Genomic DNA, 25,996 nt, shown 5'->3' on the forward strand with positions numbered 1-25,996 from the left:
CCAATAAATAGCATTTCTGACATGCCTTCAAATAATCCGGATAATCTCCATCCGGTGGTCTGAGCATGAATTTGACCCAGTTTCGAAAAACAAGAAGAGCTTTCCCATCAAACTCTGTTAGAACCAAATAAATCGGATGGTATTTCACAGAGTTATGAACATTTGAATTTTGATAACATTTTGCCTGTTCAACCGCTGTATTTCGTTTTCTGTTTAAAAACTTTTTCAGTGTTTTGTTATCTACTGTTTATAACAAAATACTGAAGAAGTTTTCAAGTAGAAAACGAAATTCTTATCTGTTGATACAAAATTTTCCTCTATGATGGAAGGAAATTCTTATAATTGTGTAACATTGCTCCTAAGACGCTCAAAAATAATTTAGTCATCAGCAGTATTGAATCGTTCATGTGCGGTGTTTTTATATGATTTCATACATTTCATTGACAGCAACATTTGTTTTCAGTATGATTTCACAGTGTAAAAATATGCTCTCATTTTTGATGTGTTACAAAACGATACAAATACAAAACGAGATCAACAAGAGTACCTAATCAAATAATTGACATCATGACTGTAAATTTGATTTCAAACTTTGCTTGGATTGCAACTGGTTGGTATCCGTTAAAATGAATGCAGGAATGTTATTGTTTTTCTTGGTTATGTCTAACGGAACATATTTTCCAATAAATTGGTAAATTCTAGCTAATTTCTGTATCATAGAATTATTCTTCATGGGGGTTCCCGAACTATTTTACGAATTTATGGCTGCGTTTTACAGAAGAATCAAGGGGTTATTTTCGAATAGTTTTTTTTAAATTTATTCAATTCATTATTCATTAATGTTTATATGCAAGAGTATGTATTGCCGTTTGTAAAGATAAAGTGAAAATATTTCACTAAGAATAAATACTAATACTTTGCCACTAAATTGCGTAATGTTATTACTTTAAAAGAATGACTATTTCATCAAAGTTCAGAGTTTTTCGCAAGTTGATCTAATTTCATCTCCACTTCGTTTTCCAATTTAGATAATTAATACCATTACTAATTTGTAAAGTTCTATTTTCTAGAAGCCCAATTAATTACGACCCAATTAGTCTCCGAATGGGCGTCGCACAAGCGTAAATAATAATTGGATAATTTCCAACAAATTCCCATTACCATTTTCGCTTGATTGGAAACGTCGATTCACCAAGCTCAAGCACCGGGTCGAAGTTGCCAATTTATTAAATTGGAGTCCCATGTCTACCGATTTCGTTCGATGGCTTATGATCTCCCCCTAGACTGACTGTACAGGCAGAGCAAAAAGTTCGATACTCACATTCAACGCTCTGAACCGATACAGATGATCCGAGGTGACGAGATAAAGCACCGTGAACGGGATCACCGAGAGGGTGGCGAAAAACAAAAACAAGCGCCTAACGATGCGACATTTGGTCCTGTTGAGTCCTTTCATCTAGAACAGCAGTAGTGGTAGAGTTGTCACCAGCGACGACGACGATGATGGTGCCCCGGTGCGGTCGGTTGGTCGATCCATCAATAACCTTGGGTGGCTCGCGCTGGGATGGGTCGTTTCCGGTTGTTTGGGATCTAACGAGCTTTCCGAACAAACTGCCAAAAGTGGACACTTTCTTCTAGAAGTCGTACGGAGAAAACACTCAATTCCCAGCCCGGTCACACTTGGGCTGTAATTGGCTTCAATTGGCGTGTGGCACTGAATTAAATATGTATCACAAAACACACTGACACTAACTGCGCGTGAACTTGGCCCGGTATTCGCACTGTCGGTTGCCGGCTTCTGCCCTTCTTCGGCAAGAATTCAACTGACGATGGACTGGGTGGGTAGATGCGGGAAAGCAAAAGACACTGCCTAGTTGTGGGTGGTGTTTTGCATCTATAAAACAACAAATCGGCTGACTGCCGGATAATTTGACTACCCACAGCGACGAACGCCGATGCACCTCTAGCTCGATGATGATGATGAGCTCGACACAATCATTTCGCGTGGGGCAGAGCTTGAGCTAGGATGTGAGTGCATACGAGCTGTTGCGGTAGCACGAACGTTGATTGTTCTGAAAGTAGAGAGAAGAAGACAAAGTTAGATACATATGCTGTTGCATGGCTGGTAGCGAGCCGTTTTTTTTTTATTAATTGTAAGCCGTAATTACGGCTTATAATATCGTGCCGAAACTTGAATTTCTTCTTCAAGAAAAAGTCTATATAAAACCATACTGATTTCCCCCACATCTTGATAGGAAATTATGATTTTCTGCTTGTTTAGTGGAATATCTTTACTTGCTATTATAAGTATTATTCTATTTATGTCCGCCACTCGTAACTTTCTTCTTTTTCTTCTTCTTCTTATTAGCATTACATCCCCACACTGGGACAGAGCCGCCTCGCAGCTTAGTGTTTATTAAGCACTTCCACAGTTATCAACTGCGAGGTTTCTAAGCCAAGTTACCATTTTTGCATTCGTATATCATGAGGCTAACACAATGATACTTTTATGCACAGGGAAGTCGAGACAATTTCCAATTGAAAAATTGCCTAGACCGGCACCGGAAATCCGCGTATTACCGCACGGCTAAGGAGGGCCCACTCGTAACTTTACAAACACGTATTTCGACCTCAACGTTGGATCGTGTTATCATTTCAATCTGAAAAAACGTGAATGAAGCGCACAAGATTCATATAAATCCCATAAATGCCATTTATTGAATTCGAATAAAATATTATTTATAATTCACACCATATCCTTCCCCAAGACCATCGTGGAAATTCAGAGGTGATCTACACTCAAGAAAATAGCCCCATTAAATGTATGAGTTTCTACACATACATAACTCAAAAAATCTAATTCATTGATTTTATCTGTATCTCATGTATATCATAATTAAACTCATACATAAAATAGGTCTCGCACATACTTTATATTTGTTTTGCCTATTAAAAGTATGTCCCGCATTTATACCTCACCCGCAAGTTACCGGCTGAAAAACAAACATGGTGGGTAACGTTCCGGAGGTTGATGCTGCAGAAATATAAGCAATATTTTGGATTTCAAGGTGAGTTTGCTTCTCTTTCGAAAGAAATTTTGTGTTATATAACAATAAAATAGGTGAACTTGTTGCAGCATCGAAACCGTATGTTGTTGAATGGCGGATATTCTCCTGGATCAACGAGGAAAAAATAGCATCTGAAGCCCGATAGAAGTCGTAAGGCGTTTCTATGACTGGAAAATTTGATTAGTATTTTGTGATTCGGTGTTGCAAGCGGTACGTCTTGGATTAAAAACAGCAGATGCCCGATCGACGCTGCTGTCCTGCGGAAATCTTAGGTGGGTTTAACTAAGTTTCAATGGGAAAATATTATATAGTTATTTTTTTCTTCAGATTGTGATAATTCGGAGTCCGGCCGATTCGGCGAATTGCCCAGCGAAGCAGCAGCTGCTAAAGTGTACCAACAGTCATCTCCGACGATAAAATTTTCCATTGGACAATGAGCGATTTTCAATTTATATACCCACGAAAAGGAACAGCTGATAATTTTGTTTCGTACTTTCCTGTCTCTGAAGGCCTCGAGGTCGTGGCTGGTTGGGTTCATATCTCAGCTGACATGTAACCTGTGTTTATACTATATAATGAAATACATAACCAGAGTAATTTTTCCAAATACTGTGATTGTTTAATTTATAAGAACGAAACAAAGAAATTCGACACGAGCACGAATATCCAGCGGTGAGAATAATTTGCTTTTCAAATATATTTCATGAACAATGTTTTTCAAGAGTATGTGCCAACTCTATGGATCTAATAGAAACGCTTAATGGTGATAATTCATAGATTTCACACATACCTTTCATGAGTATAACCCCATTGCAAAAATCCATGTGGGTCGGCACATGAATTGAAGGACCTTTTTTTCTTGCGTGTAGGTCTTCATCAGGAACGAGAGCCCTACCTTTTCTATATGAATCATATATCTAGTTCTCAGTACATCCAATCACGGAGTAGCAACTACAAACTTAACATTCATCTTTCCCGTGTTTGTATTTCTCCTTGAATAGTGCGAAATTCGGAATGCTTTGTTAGTAATGGCTTTGGCGGTAAATGGTATTTTTTTTTGATAACACAAGCAAAGCCAGTTGTTGACTTTATTAAACTGCCACAGAAATTTAATAAAATATTCATAATATACTTCGACGATTTTTAGGGGGCTTTCCTTAACCTAGCGGTAAGATGCGCGGCTATAAAGCAAGACCATGCTGAGGGTGGCTGGGTTCGATTTCCGGTGCCGGTCTAGACAATTTTTCGGTTTGGAAATTGTCTCGTCTTCGCTGGGCATAAAAGTGTTAGCCTCATGATATACGGTATACGGTACAAAAATGGTAACTTGGCTTAGAAACCTCGCTGGAAGTGCTGAATGAACACTAAGCAGCGAGGCGGCAATATACCAGTGGGGGACGTAATGCCAATGAAAAAGAAGAAGACTCCGACGATTTATTTTCCGATATCTTTTTTTATTCTATTCGACTGTCGTTGGCAGCACAAATAAATGTTGCTTCTTCATCTAGGTATCAAAAATATCCCCAAAGTATGTAGCTTACAGTATGTGTGTTTTGTTGATTCACATTTGTGATTCACCGGTTGTAAAAGTTTATTAAGCTCAACCAATTAAACCCCTTATCGCGTTGTTTCGGTGACAGCTTTCTTTATTGATTTATGGTTGAAAAAAAAAAATGAATTTCTAAGGGGACATCACTATGTATCTTCCTCGAATTTCTTGGACAACATACAACTGATGTAATCAAGGCCCAGCATGTACATCGCAGTCAGGTTTCGGAATTCTCACTCATATGAATAAAAACTTAGGATTAATCCATTTAGCGGAGTGTGATTTTTCATGTCCTCTGTGAGGAAGTATTTTCACACAAGATTTTTATCTGGATAGAATGACGGGTGATAAGTTCGTGAGCGCCGGCTTGCCGGATAATATAATTATGATCCACCAAATTGTTTTTCTCGTTGCTTCTCCAGATAAATTTTACAAGCATATTAAGTATTTACAAAAATTAAGGACTGTGACGAGATTCGAACCCAAGATAATTTTGAAATGTTAAAAGCGCCTACTATAACCACGCCACCACATGAACTGATTGAAAGTATGAGAAAAACTGCTTCAATCAGTTTTGAGAGGCAAAGTAGTCACGAAGGCCAGAATAAACGTAGCACCAGAACTGATCATACGCTCAAAAAGATTATTTGATCTAAAGGAACATTCGTCCGAATGAATCAAGCACCCTATTTCGTTTAGTTAAGTATGATTCTATTTAAATTCATCTAAAGTAGGAATACACTCGGAAAATGCGAAGGAGGTATAATGCCTTCTTTATGAAGCACTTTAACAAGATGCCAAAAGGTATGATGCACGTTTTGTACAGAGCCATTTGGCATAATATTACTTGGAACAACAGAAAATGAAGAAAGAATAATTCACTCTTAGCATTTACTGAAAAAATATGCCTGTGAATGTGTGTGTGCGTGTGTGAATAAGAACATCCTTTCAAAGTATGATTTTTTCACTTTAACAGTGACAAGGAATGATGTGGAATTCGGACGTTTATGATAGTTTATGTATACAAAATGGCCATGGCTTAAAAATATAAAACTCGATTTCTAGCGATTAAGGAAATATTTTCCCATGTGACTTGAATTTTTAATTTATGATCAAGAGGTGAGCCGGCCAAGGGCTGAAAACCTCTCAAATAAAGACAAAAAAAAATTATGATTATTATTTGTATGCACGTTTCAGTTGAAAATAATTATAAGGCCACCACTTTTAACGGGGTTCAGACAAGTTACTCATTACCGGAAGTGAGAAATGAGAAGTGAAAATTGAGAAGTATGTAGTGAGAAATACGAAATGAGGCGTTCGAAGTAAGTAGTGCGTAGTGTGAAGTGATTAGTGTAAAGTGAGATATGAAAAAAAGGAGGAGAAAGGCGGAATAAGGAATGAGGAAGAAGGTTAAAAGAAGGAAAAATGAAAAAAGACGGAGGTAGAATTAAGAAGGAAGAAAACAAAAGCAAGAAACAGGTATGAATAGAGAAAAAAGGAAATTTAAAAATAAGAAAGTGAAAAAGAGAAGAAGAAGGGAGAGTAGAATAAATATCAATTACAAAGATATAAGCAATAAAAATAGAAGAATGAATAGAAAAATGGAAGAAGGAGAACAAAGACAAAGGAAAAAAAAACGATGAGAAGAAAGCAGGAAGTAAGTAAAAATATAATGGAAAGATAAAAAAGGAAGCTAATTTAAGATAAGAATGAAGTAAGAAAAAACAAATAATTATGGAAGAAATGTAAAAGAGTGGAGAATATACAACAACAAAAAAATAAGGAAAAAAGAGTAACATATGAAAAGAAAGAAGGTACAAATAAGAATAAGGAAAATCGAGAAAGAGGAAGGAATAAAGAAAAAAAGAAGATAGAAAAGAAAGAAGGAGGGAAGAGGGAAAAAGGAAGAAGGATGGAAGAAAGAAAAAGATAGAACATATGAGTTGAGTCAGTTGCGGGCTGCAAATATAAACAAAAGGGAACTAAAGAAGAAGGATTCACGTCATTTAGGGTTTCATATCACGTTCTTAACGCATCACTACTCACACTTCACTCTCAATTCTTCAATCCACACGCCTCATTTTCTTTTCTTACTTCACAATTCTCTATTCTTACTTCTCATTTCTCATTTTACCTCTCTCGCCATCCACTACTCAGCTCTCACTTCTTATTTCCAATTTTCACTTCACAACTTTTCACTTCCGATTCTTACTCTCACTTCTCGAATTTTATGTCTTAATTCACATATCTCGGATATCACTGCACTTTCTCATTTCGCTTCTTATTTCTTCAATTATTTTTATTTTATGCAAGCAGTTTCGTACAAATTTAATAGCCCTTCGCGATTTGGTGTGTTCACCACTGCACTTCACTTCTTCTCAAAGGGCATTAAAAAAACAAATTTTCACACACTTATCCGTACAGGATTAGCCAGAAATGTTGATCGGATGCAGAACAGTCTTCACTTTTTGAAATAAGTCACTTATTTGATGCAAAAACTCAATATAATGGGGTCGTACACTAATTACGTAAGACCTTATGGGGGGAGGGGGAGTCTGCCATTTTCTTACGTTCCATATAAATAAAAAATGATTTGTAAATGAAAAATCCTACCAGGGAGGGGTGGTGGTGTAGAGTTTGAAAACCCCAGAAAAAATGCTTACGTAAACTGCTATTTTAGCCCGAAAAAACTTATTAAAAACCGGATCGCGAAGCGAATGTAAACAGCGGCACTGGCATGGTAGCAGCAAGCTAATAATTAGGGTGGTTCAAAAATTTATTTCGTTCCGCCACGTTCAGTCGATTATGTTTCATGTTTTGAGTGTCGTCCGATGGTTTAGGCTGGTTTGAATAGGGGCTCACCGTGCACTGGTTGTTTCAGGTTTGTATGAGAGTAGGTATGAAAGGCTGAATTTTACATTATAATGGTTGTGGCGCTTCTCCATTGGGCGTTGGCGAGAGGGGAGACCATATGGCTGGATGAAATACTTAAGGTTACTTAATGTTATGAAAACTAATATATGTGAATATGTACGTTATGTGGAAGATATTGATTTGGAAAATGTATTGGAGGTAACCACTTTCCCTTCGATGGGACTCGTACCCATGACCCTACAGTAACATTAACTTTGATTGAACAGACAATTCATATTGAATGGTCAATCCAATAGTTGGTAGTCGATTTTAACCGAGTTTGCGAATCTTCAGTCATGATAATTAAACTTCTCAGAAGGCATCAGTGAAACGTACAATTCAACAAAATAGCCTGAATTTGTCATTGATATCTTTCGCATCTAAATCAACAATGTTGTATTTTGAGTAGGTACCTAGTTTCGCGAAAACTACGACAAGGTTGAAATCGAATTGTTGGAACTTTTGATTAAGGGAACATCCAACAATAACGTATCGTTTAGAGAGGAAGTTCGGTGGTTCGGTTGAAGTTTTACGATCCATACAGAACTTCTAGGTGCTTCATACAAAAAGTGTGACGTTTGGAAAGTGCGGGGTATATAATGCAAATAATTTGGGTTACGTAACTAATGGATCTTTCCTGAGGTTCTAATAATATTTTTTGTTTTCATTATGGCGACACCAATACTACTACAGTGTATGAAATTTTTACTGTACCAATACTTTTGAGCTTTCGTTGTGGGCACTCAATCCACGTTCACCTTAAGGTGGTGCTTGGCATCTGAGACAAAGTTTGGCAGAATAAAGCCATTCAGTGGTGACAGTTACATTTAATAAAATATGATTAACTAGCGCTTATATGAAAGTTCTACCCGATTGAAGCAATTGATCTAAAAAAACCCTGATAAATCCACCTAGCGGTGATGGTGCCTTTCTCTTGCATTATAAAAATAGTATTTTGGCCATTACTCTTGAGCCCATAGTCCGATCTGGCCAATTTTCAATAGGAAACAATGGGAGAGTATTCTGCGTCGAATGCAACTTGTTGCGAGTAAATCGGTTAAGGATAAGTGCCTGAAAAATGAGTGACATTTTTTTACTCAATTTTTCTACTAAAAAGTGGTGTTTTAGCCATAACTTCCGAGCCCATAGTCCGATCTGACCAATTTTCAATAGGAAACAATGGTAAAGTATCCTGCGTCGAATGCAACTTGTTGCGAGTAAATCGGTTAAGGATAAGTGCCTGAAAAATGAGTGACATTTTTTTACTCATTTTTTCTATAAAAAAGTGGTATTTTGGCCATAACTTCCGAGCCCATAGTCCGATCTGACCAATTTTCAATAGGAAACAATGGTAGAGTATCCTGCGTCGAATGCAACTTGTTGCAAGTAAATCGGTTAAGGATAAGTACCTTAAAAATGAGTGACATTTTTTTTGGGTTGGTGCGCACAGACACACACACATACACACACACACACACATACACACAGACATCACCTCAATTCGTCGAGCTGAGTCGATCGGTATATAACACTATGGGTCTCCGGGCCTTCTATAAAAAGTTTGTTTTTGGAGCGATCATATAGCCTTTACGTATACTTAGTATACGAGAAAGGCAAAAATATGTTAATTCATGTGCCATAAAGACCTCCGAAGTGAAAAAATGTGCTTAAGTGTTCGGAATATCTCACTTCTTATTTCGCACTTCTCACTTCTAACATCTCCCTTTTTATTTCTCTTATTCTTAATTCTTATCATATCGGATATCCATCAGTCCCATAGTTGAGGATATTCCGCAGCAAATGTACGCATAAGTCTTTTTGTTTCCGTAGTGCAAGCCAAGCAAAAAGGCGCTTGATGCGGTTTCGCAGAACCTCGACCACTTCACACTTCGCAATTCTTACTACTCACTTTTCATTACTCACAATCTGAGCATTTTGTTAAATATTTGGCCAGATGACCTGTTCGGCCAAATGACCTGTAACTGTCTGGAGATGGGGATGGGATGCCAACAAAGAAGAGAATGAATTAAGGTTAATAATGATTTTTGTGTGTTTTTCAGTGTTAAATGCATAGAATTATGTTTTTTCGCTTAAAAGAATGGCTAATAAATTCATATGTAAACAAAACATACGCCTCGCTTGTGCTTTGTGCGATGCTCGCCCTACAGAATCGCAAGCGAGTTAGCTGCAAGAAGCCTCGATGGATGAGATTTGAGTATGCATCTATCAACACTGCAAGTATCATTACCAGGGAATCAATATTCGGGCAACGCCTAACAATATACTCTTTGTCATCAACAGAGTTTGTTACTGACAAACGCACCTAGCGACAAACCTTTATCCGAACCCGAACACAATATGACAAGAATCATTTGCCTTGCATGCTCTGATATTTCCGAAAAGACGATGCTAATGTTGTAATCATTGTTCGATTCTCGAATATTTCCATAAAAGCAGAAACTATGATAACATAAAACCGAAATTTGCTCAAGAAATAATGCAAAACAACGGGTTGAAAAGTTAGCGACAAGATTGTCTTCTTTTTTGTTGCTGACAAAATTTTTCGGATCTTTGTCATTATTATCTCCGACAAAAACAAAGCTTTGTCGTTGGTTCGCTTTTGTCGCTTGTTTCGCACGCGCATTCCAGAAAAATTGAATTCCTGATCATTACACACTACTTTCCTAGAACAGTTCAACTGTATTATTCGGAGAATAGATTGTCGCTTAAAAAAAAACCTTTCAAATACTCGGAGTAACTGAAGGAATTTATTCGACCTGATTTTTATTGAAAATACGGCAAATCAGAGATAGGTGCATCAAGATTTTTTTTGTCTTAATCCTTTTTACCGTGTGTCGTTATGTTGCTCTCTAAAAGGAGCATCAAAGTCTTACGAAATGTTTCAGTTTCCTAAACAAACATAATAGAAATAAAATTATTCGAATATTAATTGTATTCAAGGTTATGAGTTACAGAATTAGATGAAATTAGAAAGATGAATAGATGAATTAGAAAGAAATGAGCTTGGCTTGATTATCCATTCCAATTTTTAGGAAAAATTTCATATAATCTAGTTCGACCTCAATCGCATTTTACAGCAGTCGCTACCAGCCCTGGCCTTTTGTTCGTATCAATTGAGTCCGGTTGTTTAAAACACATCAAACCAAATCTGACCCGCGTGCCCGTGATTCATTATGCGTCGTCATTGGCGATCGCGATGGTTGGTCAGTGCAGGCGCCGGGGCGTGTGTGACATCCGCAGGGGGCGGCGGGCGCTTTCAATAGAAATAAAACACGAGTGTGTTGTGTCACGTTCCGACATTGAATTGAACGAAATTGTTTTTCGGACATCAAGTATGTAGATCTCACTACACTACTTTGGCATCTGCATTTCTATGGCGTTGGATTACCAGCCTGGAGTGAAGGCTTGCATTTCCACGCTGTGCTTTGAAATATGATGCTTAGTTCGCAGTGCGCTAATGAATGACACTACTTAGATGCACTCGTTAGATGCACTCGTTAGATGCTAAATTGTATGACCGTTTGCTCAGAAACGAGTAGAACGCATTCAACTAGCTAATCTTTAGTGATCGCGGTGATAAATCCCGAACTAATGCGTATCGTGTTGTGTTGCCACGGGGCTCTCCAAACTACCCAAACGGCCGTCAATTATACTGGGTATCATTTTTGAACAGCAATTGTTGTCATAATTCTACATCGTTATCGTCGGTACACACTTCCGTTGAGCGGTTCGACAATTGTGCACCTATTTTGAGCTCACAAACAAGTGACTCGGCTTATCTTTGCCTCGAATTAGTTTTCGATTAATTTCATTGTTATCGGCATTGGATGAAATTTTCCAGACCATCATTTTATAGTGCTGGGAAATACAACCATCGTCTCATGTAAGGTTACTCATTTGTTATATTTAGCGCACATAAGGTGGCTATCATAGCTTCCATAAATACCTTTGTTCGACTGTTGTATAAATGCCACTGATAATGATTGCGTATGAAAAGAAGTAGTGTATGATTTGCTACTATGTTCGACAGGTGGCTGATACGTGGAGCTGTTATGTAATAATTGGAAATTCAGAACAATCATAAATAAGTGTATCGACAATGAAGTGATGAGCTTAAAACTTAAACTTAAAAAATCACTAAAGTTTAGAAAAAATGTGTTGGCAATGCCCTTCTACTATAACTGCACCAAAATCATAGTAGTACGGAGCAGTAGTATCTAATCCACAATTACTGCACTTTGGCTCAAAATCTAGACGCTTAGGTACAGGAAACTGCTTAATTATTATTCTAAAATGTAAGCTTTTTTATGTATATATTGCATAAAATCTGACATCCGCTGTTTTTCATCTCTTATTGGGTGCATGTAATACGAAATTATCACTGAATAAAAATGCCTTGTTTTTCTTTTCATTTAACTTCTCCTTGAAAACAACCACAAATCAAACCTTTTCATCGAGAACTGTGTCACTTGACTTTACCCATTTAGGGTGATATCGATTTCGTGTGTTTATAGTATAAAAACCCTAATAACCGTCCATAGTTTTGATTTAACTGCCATGAGCTGTAGGAAACAAAAATGACCAAATCCGTAGTGTCCTCAACACTCATTAATCAGCTCACGCACGCACGATTCAGTGCTTCGTGGGAGCAGTCTAAATGGTTCACTGGAGTGGAATAGTTTCTAAAACATCAAAGCATAGTGGAATTTGTGAACTGTGCAATGAAAACTCCTAGTGCTAAAAGTTTGCGTGATTCGTGTCATTGGTGGAGTTGACAACGATACCGTGTGGCCGCGTAGGCTTTTGCTGTACAAAAATACATACGCCTCAGAGCAGTGGTATTTTTGTTTAGTACCACAGTTCGGGCAGCTGTGTAGTGACAATTTTAAAAGTTGTTCAATATTTACCAAATATATCTCATTTGCTTGTGGATTGAATGGACAAGACAAGTTTTAAAGCGCGAAGTTGATTTGTTTGTCGTCGAACGGCGGAGGCGCCGTGCCGTCTGCTCGTGATTATTCACAGCTCTATTTTAGATGCATAGAGGAGCTGATGGGTGGGAGTGTATCGTCGTCTCATCAGTTCCGGAAAGAAATAAAACCTTAACGAGTTGTCTAGTACGTACTTCTGCTCTTTACCAGCATTTTCACTCGGAAAGTTGTACTGTATTCCATTTGTTTGAGAAACTGGAAAAGAGCGTATTTTTCGTCACAAACATATTTTTACACTTTTTGAATCTTCTTGAATATATAATTGATTTAATTAATATGAAATTTTGCCTTTCAGCTTAAACTGACTTCAATTCTCAATCAATATTTTTTTTCTATTTTGATTGCTTATAAGCATGCCCATTTCGGTTGGATATAATTATGCGTCACACTATTCGTATGAAGTTCCATATAAAAGTGGTGGTGCAATTGTTGATTGCATCTAGCATTGCATGGGCATATGTTATCAAGTACCATAATAGGAATAACCTTTGTTGATTTAAATTATTGTATTTAAAATTTGATTAAGTTATTTCGAGCTAAAGGGCAAAATTTTGTAGTCAGTCTAAACGCTAGGAATTGAGATTCGACCATTTTGCAAGGAAATCATTGTCATTGCATTATAATTATTTCTACCAGTGCACTGTAAAAAAGACATATTTTTAAATGGACTTGTAAAGTTTAACAAACCAATAATTCAACGTGATTTAAGGCGCACGAAAAACATCAAAGTGTGGCTGAGTAATAAATCATAAACAGTGTTATGACTGCATGCCTGACTGCATGAGTGATGCTTATTGTAAAACTGACAGTAACATACGAGGATTGTGGATGCTGTCTGTCACGGTGCTGCGATGCGGTTAAATTTGTTCATTTGAGCTTAGATAGATTGGTTTGTGTTAACTGTTATACATCATTTATAAATGGGTTTTCTCCACTTCAGTTCATTATAATGATACCATAAAAGGGAGCCAAACAAGGTTTTTCTTTAGAAATGAATGAGCTTGATTTCCTTGTAATTGAGAATAGTGTATGCTAGACTTATTCTCTGAAAAAATTTGAGCTACAATGTTTCCTTCTTTTATTATCATCGTAGGGTTTCTTACCCCATTCCCGGCCTAACATGCGCACGACTGCATTATTTAATTGATATTTATGACTAGGAGCTACTTTTCCTGAATTTTGTGGGCCATGTAATATTGCGATGGGGTTCACCTCTGCTTAAAAAATAGTTATTCTTGCTAAAAACCGCTCGAAAAAGCTTTTATTTGATTTAAATTAACATGGTGCAGCACTCATTTCAGTCATAGGCGATTGCTTATCTGGCATACCCCAAATCTCTTCGGCATATGCAATATTTTACTCAATCTCTCAACATCTTACTCTCAATCTCTCTCTCGGGACGGTAGAAAATGAGACGTAAACAAAAATATGCACGTTCCACGATACCGTGATGCCAGATGGTATTATTCATAATAATTTTTAATTGGTTGAGAAGATATATGCACTCATCCAAATTCCTTCCAAAAACTTGAAAAAATATTGTTTTTAGTCTTTGAAATTTAAATAATTATAAATAACATAAAAGCGTCAACGTTTTAGACAGTTTTCCTATTAACGACGAAGGACTATCTTCATACTAAAATAAGACTCATGGCCTTTTGGCAGCACTGTACAGCTAGAAGTTCTTGGGCCGAGGTGATTTTTTGTTAGGTTTGAGGATACATTTTTAAATGTATTCTAATATGTTTATATAAAATCTAGTGATACGAACAATTAGAAAAGATTGAAGTGCGTGATATAAGCATTTTTGTGTGGTGATAAACAGCCTGAAGCAATGGTTGTATCGAGCACTGTGAAGATTTTCAGGTAGGTGTTTATTTGATGATACCGTTTTGTAAAAGAGGAAAGAATCACTCCGGCTCAGTGGTGTTGCAACGAAGAGCAAAAGTTTGAAATCTACATTTTTAATTTCTATAATTGGATCGATTAGGAGTGAAATAAATGGTTGAAAAATATTGAGTATTGTGCGCGATAAATAGGAGACATTTAAAAAAATATCAATCATAAACCTACGGCTACCAAACAGTATAAATAATTAGTTTTTTGTGCAGTGAGCCGGGAATGGGGTCCATAGGCCCAAGTAGTGATTTACCCTATCTCTCAACATTGCAATTTCACATCTGACGGGTTTCTAAGTCAAACATCATTTTTCTGTTTGTATTACTCTTCCGCAAATAAAAGTAGAGAAAAAAATCCCAAAACCGAGCCAGAATATAAATTCTGTTACTTTCCACATAAGTCTGCTTTGTGATGTTATATTTTACCGCTACGCTACGAAAGCTCAATTGGATATGGTTCCCTAGATAAAGATAATGCAATTTGCTGATTGATGATTCCGAAAGTTTTGACTGAAAACATGTGATACAGACCGTTTACAAGATTTCGAAAAATTCCCACCAGGAAGAATTTTAAATAGTGATACAAAAATCTAGACTAGAACGTAGCACTTATTCAATCATGTTCAAAGTAGTCTACAATACATGAAAATAGCTTCCGCCCCTTGACAACTTACACGTGTTTTGCCTTTCTCTTTGCAGCAAAGATAAGGTTCGCAATCATGTTTAACTAACGGGTGACAACTAAAAATTTTGAATGATTTCAATTCTTTTCTATAAGAATAATAATGCTTTCACAGAAATATGACTTTATGTGAATGAATCCTTATAATGAATCCTTAGAATTGTCGCACACACACACATCGCTTACATCATGCCGTCGAAACAGGAAGTACTGTGGCGCGCATTGTAAAATTTAATGTTTCAAGCAAACAAAGATTATGGGAAAAGTATGTGGTCATACATTTTAGGCTTGAAAATGTTTCGACAACTATCATAGCATTTTTTTTTGTCTACTGAGCTCCATTGTATACAAAGGTACCGAAGACACAGGGCAACTCATAAGCGGGATCAGAAGCAGCAATCTGGATATCGATATGGTATATCCGTACAGCCGTTATGCCATACCAGCAAGACTAAGTTGCGCCGCACGACGAACCACGGAACATATGCTAAAATTCATTAGTCTAAGTTTGAAGACTAAGGACAATTCTTTATATAACATATATCAGATTGAACTGTAGTCACTTAATTTATAGGCATCTTTGCCGTGGAATGTGGTCCTTCCATGATTTTGAAACGCTAGCGAACCTAGCGGTGGAAGTCAAGCTTTACTGAACAACGCGCATAAGACAGAGCAGCATCGCATGCTTTGCTGTCTCTTTCCTTCGTCTTGGATATACGGGAGTGCCGTTCGTCGATTGTTGATACACAAAGAGCCTACTTTGAAAATTGCAGTTTGTTCTATGATGCCTATCTGTTTTGTGCTGTAGTTCTTTGTAGTTTGTTTCCCGAGCCATTCTTTTCATTCAAATTTATTAGTTGACACCCGTTAGTGTCAAGCCGCTAAAGGTTTTAATCAGTTTAGAATTTATAACAACTGTTTGATTTGCTTTTTTCGGTAAAGACAAAGTGATAAGGTGTGATTTACATTGATTCTTAATGTTTAGATAGTCAAATAAAGCGACTTTATATCATACTAAATTTGCACTTGTTTCATTAGCCATATAATTCCTTAAAGCTTGTAACACATAAGCTGCCGTACTGCGCATACTTGTAGGGGAATGTTTCTGGTTGTGGGCCGGCCCCGGTTATACCCCACCCTGAGTAATTTTTGATACTTGACAGACACGACAAATCTGAGCAATATCAAACATTCCCGGTAGTGGGTCACTAAATGTAGGCCGCTGCAAACTCTAACCATTGCAATGGTTGCGATCGTGAAGTGCATTTGGAGTTGGCTACCAGCTATTTCACAAGCAAGAATAATTTTCTTTTATTTTGCCATTAAAAGTCATTAGTTGGTGTATTCTATTGGCAGAAGCTTTTAGAATAAATAAACGTTCTTTTGTCATCAATTCATGGGTATTTTACTCATTTTTTTCCATTTCTAACGGTTTTGAAAGGTGCCCTCCACAACCGGGTACATTTTTTGTTTGGCTTAAGATCAACAATATAAGTAGCAATTTGTTCAAAACAATATAGTTACAGTGAACTCTCTCTAACTCGATGTTCTGTAACTCGATATTTTCCCTTACTCGATGAAATTCAAGGTCCCTTCAATCTAGCATACTGCGTTGCCTCTGTAAGTCGATACCTTTCTTGCTCGATATGCTCTAGATTGCAGTACAGACTCCATTCGACTTTGACAACATTCGACTGTGACAACAAAACAATTAGTTTTTTTTATTTTTCGTGTTTTTGATAGGGAGAATGACGGCTTTGGCAGGTTTTGTTCTATTATTGGCAGGGGGGTTTTTATGACTGACTAGGCTCAAATTTGGCCTAAACATTCTTTGCATATCAAAGAATATTGTGGCCAAATTTCATAAAATTTGGTCGACAAAAACCCCCCTGCCAATAATAGAACAAAACCTGCCAAAGCCGTCTTTCCCCCTATTAGAATTAGCATTAGCATTAGCATTGAGCAATTCGCACAAATTCGTAGGTGGTTCAAGTCTGGATTATTGTTTGAGCATCACATTCACCCATTATCACAGATATTTAGAACTAATCACTATCTCTTAGATGGAAGGAATGTCCTCTCTAATAGTCGAGATCTGCCCTGGTCACATCCTTGCGAATGCTGAGGAATGGGAAGGTTGGTTATTTGGACACTCCTACTTAAGAAAAATGCAGAAAAACCTCTCATAGGTGCCACGGGAGTTTTTTTTTGAGTTTGTGTGTGTGTGTTGTTAGTGTAGAAGGTTAAAACAGTAGGAATCGTTTTGGTAGATGGTGAAACACAGAAAAGACTAAGATAGAAATACAAAGTAGGAAAGGGACGAGCTTGGAATTGAACCCACGACCTCCTGCTAATGAGACAGAAGCGGTAGCCACTAGACCACCGAGCTCATCATTTTTACTAGATATTATCTATGTCGAAGACGATATAAGACGTTATAAGTAGGAAGAGAATTGAGAAATTAGAAGTAAAAAACCCAACTTAATTCACCGAGTGGTGATACTGCCTTTCTCGCATTTAGCCAAGACACCAACCTTATATGGCGCTTATATAGTTAGATTTCATTTTCTAAATAACTTTTAAACGCAATGTTCGATCGTTACCAAATTCAATAGTGATCAACAAGGCAGTCGAATGCAACTAGTTACGAGAAAATCGGTTAAGAATTGCTATATGAAAAAGTGGCTAATGTTTTTCGGGTTTCGTGTGCACACACACACACATATACACACGGACAGACAGACATTTGTTCAGCTCGACGAGCTGAGTCGATTGGTATATACCATCAGGGTCTCCGTGACTTCTATAAAAAGTTCGATTTTGGAGTGAAATGATAGCCTTTCGGTACAACTTTGTTGTACGAGAAAGGCAAAAAGAGAAGTGAGAAGTATTTAAAAATGAGAAGAAGAAATGAGGAATACGATATGAGAAGTTATAAGAGAAAAATGAGAATTAAAAAGTGAGAAGTGAGGATTGAGAATTGAGAATTAGAACGTTATAAGGGCTAAACTGACTGGGCTAAAAGACCTATTCGGTCAAATGACCCTTTTGACCAAATGGTATTCGGTCGGCCAAATTACCCTAAACCATTTTTCAACATGTTATGAAAAGTGTTTGATTTTTGAAGAAAAAAATATATATGTGTTCCCTATCTCGATACCTCCCTAACTCGATGGTCCCTTCAATATCTAGTAATCTAGTATTGGAGAGTTCACTGTTAAGAAAGGAGAAAAGTTAGCTAAGGTAGTAGCTTTCCATTAGTGTTTGTATTACTGCATAATGTTGACTCGGAAAAAACTAATGAGCGAAGTACGCAACTAGGCACACAACCGAAGACACTTCCCTATAAATAATCATTTCTACCCTATCACATTGACAATCGCCTAACTAAAAACGATCTTCTGTCGGATTATACTCGGATTGCAGTGGGTGAGTAACTTCATTATCAATTCCTTCCCTTGGCCGTAAGGACGTGGCTAGTGCTGTTATTGACCATTTATTTTATTAGAACTCTCGGACTGTGCACACTGAGGCTGAAAAGCAAAGTAGGAGTAGCAACTTCAGCTTGCATGGTCATCATGCTCATGCTCTATTTAATTTATAACCGCACAATTTTTTCAATCTTTGATTTTATGAATATTGAAATTATTGTTGGTTGAGTTAACTTATTCTCAAACCTATTTGGGAACTGGAATTGCTTTTTATGAAAGAGCCTACTTTTTCTTTGGATGTCTATGTCTATGTCTTTCTCGCATTTTCAATACATATCATGACGCACGAGAAAGGCATCATCGCCGCTAGGTGGATTAATCTGTTTTTTTTTTCATTTAATTTTTCAACGAAGTCGCGAAATAGGTTTCTGTAATTGCGATTAACGGCTAACAGCTCCATAGGTTAATTGGGTTGCGTTTTAATATTTCATCAAAGGTTCGATTCTAAGAATGCCTTCTCGACTTGCGCGAAATATTTAGTATTTCCTCCATGGATTCCTTTACAAACTCTTCAATGAATATTAAATTGAAAATGTCTTTTTAAATGATTTCAACCTTTAAATCCGTCCCATTTAGTTCCATGCTCTTCAGGTTGTCTTCAGTGTCTCGTATGTTACATGACGAGTCATAAGGGATAGTATGACAAGTAAAGCCATTTCACTAAAATTGATAGCAAAGCAAATAATTTCTACACATTTTTACCTGTGACGCTCGGAATTTTGTTCAAACAATGAATTTTAGCATACATATTATATCAACTTTGCGAATAGTTATTTTTATTCTAATGTGATGCAAGTTCTATTCGACTTTAAGGTTGATTACCAAGTTCAAATGTAATGATGAAAATGGCTTGTCGGAGACCAAAGATTTGTATCTTGAATACCAAACAAAATAGACAATACCATCACTAGTTGAATCAGCAAATATGCTGCACCGATTTACCCAATGTACTCAATTTCCCGGACAAAACAATGACGGAGGTGTATTTTAAAATATATTTTGGTTGATTCCTTCATATAAACTACAAATACAGAGAAACAGACGTGTAACTTAATTTTCCATAGTTTTCCTTTTTAATTTTTGTAGCTGGTTAATCGGCTACCGATAACGATTCCATCAGTCTGAGTGAGATGTCGGTTTCTCTGTGCTACAAATAAAATGCACCATCCGATTAAGCCGAAATTTTTAGAGAATGATTTTCTAACCCAAATTCCAAACAGTTTAGTGTGCTTTCTTTTAAACCGTTAACGAAAACACAGTGAAACAACGTTCTAGGAATTTGTGTTTAAATATGAATAACTTGCTCTTCACTAAGATGGCGTATGTTTGTCTGTCCATGGTACCAATCATTTGAAGCTCTATCCTACTTATGATCAAAATGGTTTGAGATTTTTGGCTTTTTGGTCGGTCCTTATACGCAATAACTCGATTGAACTAAGCCAAGCCAAATATGAAGCGAGTTTTGGATGCTTTGTTCCGAATTCCAACATGGATCTTAGCCTTATTTATCAAAACTACAGCACTGCAAGTTAGTTGGAGTTGTGAGCAGTTTGAATGGTTTGGTGCATTTTAATTTACATATTAGCTCAGTTGAAAAAAAAAAACAGTTTTTATTGATGCGTAATTTACCATAATTCCAGATCTGATTTTTCTCCTTATTTTTTTTGCCATCACCGATAAGCAATAACAATCGTTCATTCAACTTGGTGAGATTTATTAGGTAATCACTTGAAATGTTGAAGTGGCAGAAACGTGACGAACAATTTTATATAATAAACAAATTCGAAATGGATCCATTCGTTAGTCAGAGACAGATGATTCTTGAAATTTGCTCCATGAGTTTGCTGTTCGTCCAACGTTGCTCATGATTAATGCACAAGATCAACTTCATTTTGAATTTTTTTTCACCTTCTGGCGGCTAAGTGCCTCCAAGTGGACCGATGGTTCTATTTTTTACCTGTCAGCTAATATTCCATCAAACTGCCCGCGAACCAAACGAAGTGGAATCATTACAAGCCAAAATAACACCACGGCTGTCAGTTCGTCCTCTCGTTGTTAACATTGAGTCGAGCAAACACTGACATTCGCGTTCACGGTTTTCATCCGTCCATCTCATCGGTCTAAAGGGCCCGGCTTTCCACTTCGTGGCACCTTTTGTACAGTTTTCCCAGCTATGTATAGCGAAACGAGCTGATCTATGTGCAGTTCTATCACAGTCAGTGGGGCAGCATGGTGGTTATTTTGGTATCGCTATTTTGCACTCCACATATAAAGCAGGTTGGCTGTTTCTTCTTTTAATCCCATTCTAAACACTCACCGCCGGACCTAATCACTTCGGTTCGCGACCGGGTTCATTCATACCCGGCAACGCTGATATCGATTTAGTAATGTTTTATCGCTCTACCGTCGGTTAGATAGTAATGCAAGTACGTACAACCAAGCATCTTATTTGGTTATCATCGATAAACAACGCAGAAGCGATAAAACAGTTGGATACAATACTTTGTACGCGTTACTTTGCATGGATGTTGGATATGAGCAAGGTGTTCGTTACAGTGAAATCCATATAGTCGAGGTCGAAATACCCGTTTGTATTCAGGTGCGAGACCTAATGACTTGAGTTGACTTCAGTGGAACACTACACACACAGTTTTTATTTCTGCAGCTCGGAAAAATCCTCACAGCCGTATGCCCAGCAAAATAAAAACTGATATCCCGTCAAAAATGAGGTTTGTTAGCTGAGTTTCGGCAAACTATTTGCTGATTTTCAGCAATTTTGACAGATATCTCAGCGAAAAACTTGTTTCCTGGGGCTCGGCTGTGCGAATCTCGGTAAAAGTTGAATAAATCGCTGAGATCCCGGTAAAAAAAGTAATTGTGTCCGAACTAGTTTTTTAGACATGAAAAGACATTCTGTTAAATACATTTCGTTTAAATATTATTTTTTCACATTTTTATTTCTATTGTTACTTCCATGACCATATCTGCTATTTTGGATATCATGCTTTAGAACAATTGTTTGAAATATGAAGTAGTGCTAGGTCAATTCGTAATTATTGCGATCGAGGTAGTTGAGTGCATTTACGATAAACATCTTAATATGTACTAACAAAATAACGGAGAGATTAACTCACATGCAGGCCCGTTCGGTGGGAGGTTTTCCTCCCTTTGTACTGAAAGAAACGCTCACACTAAACGATAGTTTTGTTTTCGCACCTTTCGCACAGAAAGGGACCTTTCAACGTCAACATAAAATCAATATACAATGGAATAGTTACTAATTAGTCTTATGATCAGTGACAATATTAGCGAATGTAGAGGTTATTTACTATCTGCAAGCTTTTTTATTTTATTACACTACTTGATTTAACTTTATTTCTGCAGTATTTGACTCCATTTTGAGTGTATTTAAAATTTCCATCAATACAGGACAAAATCAGTGGTTTAGTTATCAAAAAAACTTTCTGTTGACACAGGAGAAATGCATTTTGTATATTAGTGAATTTTGGAGTGCAAGCATGGAGTGTAAGCACATGAGTGAAGGTAACGGCAGAGTAGAAAATTGAGAGTCCTTTTGTGTTTTTATATGCTTGAGAGGGTACGTGAGAATAAAACATACTGTGGGTTATGAATGCGGAAATTCGGGTACAAAACTTTCTTACAATTCTGTATAAGAATCTAAAAAACCTATTTAAAATCTTGGCATATTACATACCTTATCTAACAATCCTTTATATTCCGTAGGGGAGGTTATTGGTTATTGAAAATAGTTGTGCTCTTATTTTTACTAGCTTCGAAATAAATTTGGAAGTTTACTCAATATTTATGCCGAGAACTGAGGCAAACAAAATACTTTTTTATTATATATCTTTACTTGAATAAAAAAAACAGAGTGTTTAGATTTTACACAATATAATTTATTATTTGTTGATGATACTGTTTTTTGTTAGGTACAATGTAAAGCATATTAAGCCGCAGTTATAGTTTACATTTTTTTTTTTCTAAAATCGATGTCTTGCTTTTATTGTATTATATATTATTCGGAAGGTCTTATATGGCACAGTTGTACATTTGGATTTTTAAATCTTTCTTTCATTTGATTGGCTCATTTGCCATTGGGCGTTATGGTATGTAATTTTTTTACCAAGATTCGCCGAAAACATTGCCAAGATTTCAGCTGTTGGATTCTCGATAGGTATTTATAAAATTTTGAATTTTACTTCTGTACATGCATGGTTCCAAATTTGATTAATTTTCTTACAACTCATTACAGTATCTCAATTTTGAAATGTGTCGTATGGTCAATTTGTAAGCACAGTATTTTTTGTTTAACTTTGTAGAATATTACATCGAGAAGTGATCGTCCATTGAAATTGTTTTTTAGGTTAGATTATAAGTAAATTATGATTACACAGCTAAATCAACCTTTGCCTGGTTTTCAAGCTAATGACATGATTCTCTAAAGATTCAGAAATTATCTAAAGCTCATCAACTAAGAATAAAGCGGATACGGATTTAGTTGATCTGCTGAAAATTTTGGCTGATTTGAGCTCTATGTAAAGGTGAGATTCCGAAATGTCAAACGCAATGAAATTAGATCTCTGTACTAAAACAAATTCGGACCTCATAAAAAACAAGACTGTGTTTGCGCTTCAGTAACGATGATGAAATCTAATTAAAAAAAAATCACTACAATAAAGAGATTTGGAAAATCAGTACCGATGTTTGGTCATTAGAGTGATTCAAATTTTGACTTTTTTGCTCCCCTATGCTTAAACGATGGCATTTGCTATTTTAATAATCGTCCTAAATTTTTAGCTAATTTGGATTTAATTTGACTGAGCACAAGCAATTTGAAGCTTGTATGAAAATTACTATGAAAACAGCAACTTTTGTGAAAAACCGTTCCCCATCACTGCCCATTAAGCTCTAAAAATGTATGAATACGTTAGCAATATGGGAAATTTAACAAGGGGAAATATCGTAGTTGTTGCTAAACGATTTGATACTGGCAACAAGAGTTATTAGGGAAATACTGAATTGTGGGAAATTCAATTTAACACGTAAAAGAATAACATCAATATCAATAATCAGCATTTTTGTTTTCTTTGTAATTTTGCTCACAAAAGTCAGATTGCTTCGCAACAACAACTGACTTTCAGCTTAGGATCTATTCTATGATAACGATGCGTTAAATATATTCAAATAGATTCCGGGCTGCTTCACGAAACTATCCTTTACATAAGTGGCAATTCTCATAGTAATTTTCATATAACCTTCAAATGGCACGTGCTCAATCAAATTACATTCAAATCAGCTAAAAATTTGGGAGGACTATTAAAATAGCAAAAACAATCGTTCAAGCACAGGGGAGCGAAAAAGTCAAAATTTGAATCACTCTAATGGTCATGTCATGTCCTGTGCGGTAAGATACGCTGCTACGAAGCAAGATCATATTGAAGGTTCATATTGAATAAGGTTGGATGTTTTATGGACTTCCCTGGGCATAAAATTATCATCGTGTTAACTTCATGATAATACGAATGCAAAAATAGTAACTTGGCTTAGAAACTTCACAGTTAATAACTGAGGAAGTGCTTAATAAATACTGCGAGATTTTTCGATTTTTAAGTTATATTATCAATTTTTTAACAATTTTTTTCGCAGTGGATATTTTTTCCACATAGCCCCGATGATTAACTAAAACTTTGCCGAAGACATCAAAACGATGGAGCTGTAGCATGTAGTTCTCGAATGGTCAAGATTTGAGGAGTATGACGGAAAATACTTGATTTGGGCCTGAAAAATTACGATGAAGAGATCCGAGTTGTAGATTAAATGGCGTAACGATCAAGAAGAGTTGGTATCGTCAGAATTTCGTTTGTCCATTGCCGACTAGGTAATACCTTGAATAGATTGTCAGTCAATTAATCGAGTGGTCGCGCATTGTTAAGGGAACCAGTGAACGGAAGGAAGTACCTTACCAGACGGAGTTTGGTTCCCGCCTGGTTGGGGAATCCCTCGGTGGGTAATTCTCTGGCGGAGTAAATTAGATACACTGTCGAAGACAAAATCGAGTAGATTGCATCGAAGCATCGGTTTTCAGTCAGGTGTCCATGTCAGATTCCTTTAGACTTAGCTTATCTCTTTGTTAATGCTTCGACGCCACGAGACCCTAAGTCTACCTCCTCTGTGATGTTCGGTCGGATTCCAATTCAGCCGTAACTTACAGATTCCATCTCCGCTCTTTCGTAATGTGTTTCTAACCCATACTCACGCAGAAGAATCTTGTACGATTGAAACACCTATTTCGATTGCTGCATCAAACAACGTGGAAATTGTTGTTTCAATCTCCAATGTTGCTATTTCAACGTTTTCATTCAACGTTTCATTCAATACAACTTCATTGTTGTTTCAATCCAGCATCCCAATATTAAAACAATAGTTATATCGTTCTTTAAACAATCATTTTATAATATGGAGAAAAAACTGTATAAAATGATCAACATAGATCATCTTGCTTACATGTAGTAAGCATGGAGCAGAGATAAGGTGACTAACTCTCACTCCCCATGTTAAACTAGTTCGATTCTGTTTCGGTCACTTTTTCCTTTTTTTTTTGATGTCATCGTATTGCTATCATAGAAGTATCGCAGCAACTTCGAAAGTAAGAAACACTATGAATATTGTTCTTGATTGTAGGAGAGGTGGTTCGGTTGTGGGCACCTCCACGTATCTTTTGACAGAAAGCAGATACTGTTATTTTGACATCTGTCATTCATTTGCTATCGAATCACGATGTTTTGTGCAGAATATCAAACTAGATAGATACCCTTGTAGATGCCTCTACTTTGAACTATGAACAAATATTTTTTTCTACATAAAAATCAACACGAACATTTTGTTTGACCTTTTTCAAAGTGTCATAAAATGGTGTGATTGAATTTTTCAATTTAAGTTCTAATGCGTATTCAGACGATAAATTTAGTCTACTTTGTGATTCAATAATGAACGATTGGCATCAAAATTTCAGCTCGAAAATTTTTTTCTTCACTTTCCTGAAACGCTGCTAAATTCGGTTGTGGGCATCTTTATTGGTTCGGTTATGGGTACCCTCTTTTTATTGACAAATCGTTCAATATCACTGAGTTTATCAACAAACATATGGACCAACTTATTTTTATGCTGTTTTTATACATTTTCTTTGAATTATTCAGTCTTAATTTATTGTAATAATAAGTTTTATTATTTATTTGTTTTTTTTTTCAGGCGAATCTAACCATTATATATGCGCCTTTTGAAAGTAAGCGTTGACCGATTTACACGCAACAAGTTGCATTCGACGGGGAATTCAGTCATATTATTTGCCATTTAAAATTGGAC

At 36.6% G+C, this 25,996-nt stretch overlaps 2 protein-coding genes and 1 long non-coding RNA gene across 4 annotated transcripts in view; 2 read left to right on the forward strand and 1 right to left on the reverse strand.

Annotated features, from left to right (window-relative positions):
* Positions 1-25,996, forward strand: part of LOC134217653 (uncharacterized) — a 91,410-nt gene that overhangs the window by 49,250 nt on the left and 16,164 nt on the right. The window lies entirely within an intron of this gene.
* Positions 1-25,996, reverse strand: part of LOC134217654 (carbohydrate sulfotransferase 11) — a 91,502-nt gene that overhangs the window by 39,639 nt on the left and 25,867 nt on the right. For both annotated transcript variants that reach the window (XM_062696464.1, XM_062696463.1), the window contains exon 2: positions 1,322-2,072. In XM_062696464.1, the coding sequence (XP_062552448.1) occupies positions 1,322-1,456 (135 nt within the window). In that variant the 5' untranslated portion in view covers positions 1,457-2,072. The remainder of the gene's footprint in view (positions 1-1,321; positions 2,073-25,996) is intronic.
* LOC134214009 (uncharacterized) lies at positions 2,911-3,654 on the forward strand. The gene is made up of 3 exons (XR_009979599.1): positions 2,911-3,068; positions 3,137-3,340; positions 3,396-3,654. It is a non-coding gene; the product is annotated as an uncharacterized LOC134214009 (long non-coding RNA).

This window comes from Armigeres subalbatus, chromosome 2 (assembly GCF_024139115.2).
Source record: "Armigeres subalbatus isolate Guangzhou_Male chromosome 2, GZ_Asu_2, whole genome shotgun sequence".
Taxonomy (NCBI): domain Eukaryota; kingdom Metazoa; phylum Arthropoda; class Insecta; order Diptera; family Culicidae; genus Armigeres; species Armigeres subalbatus.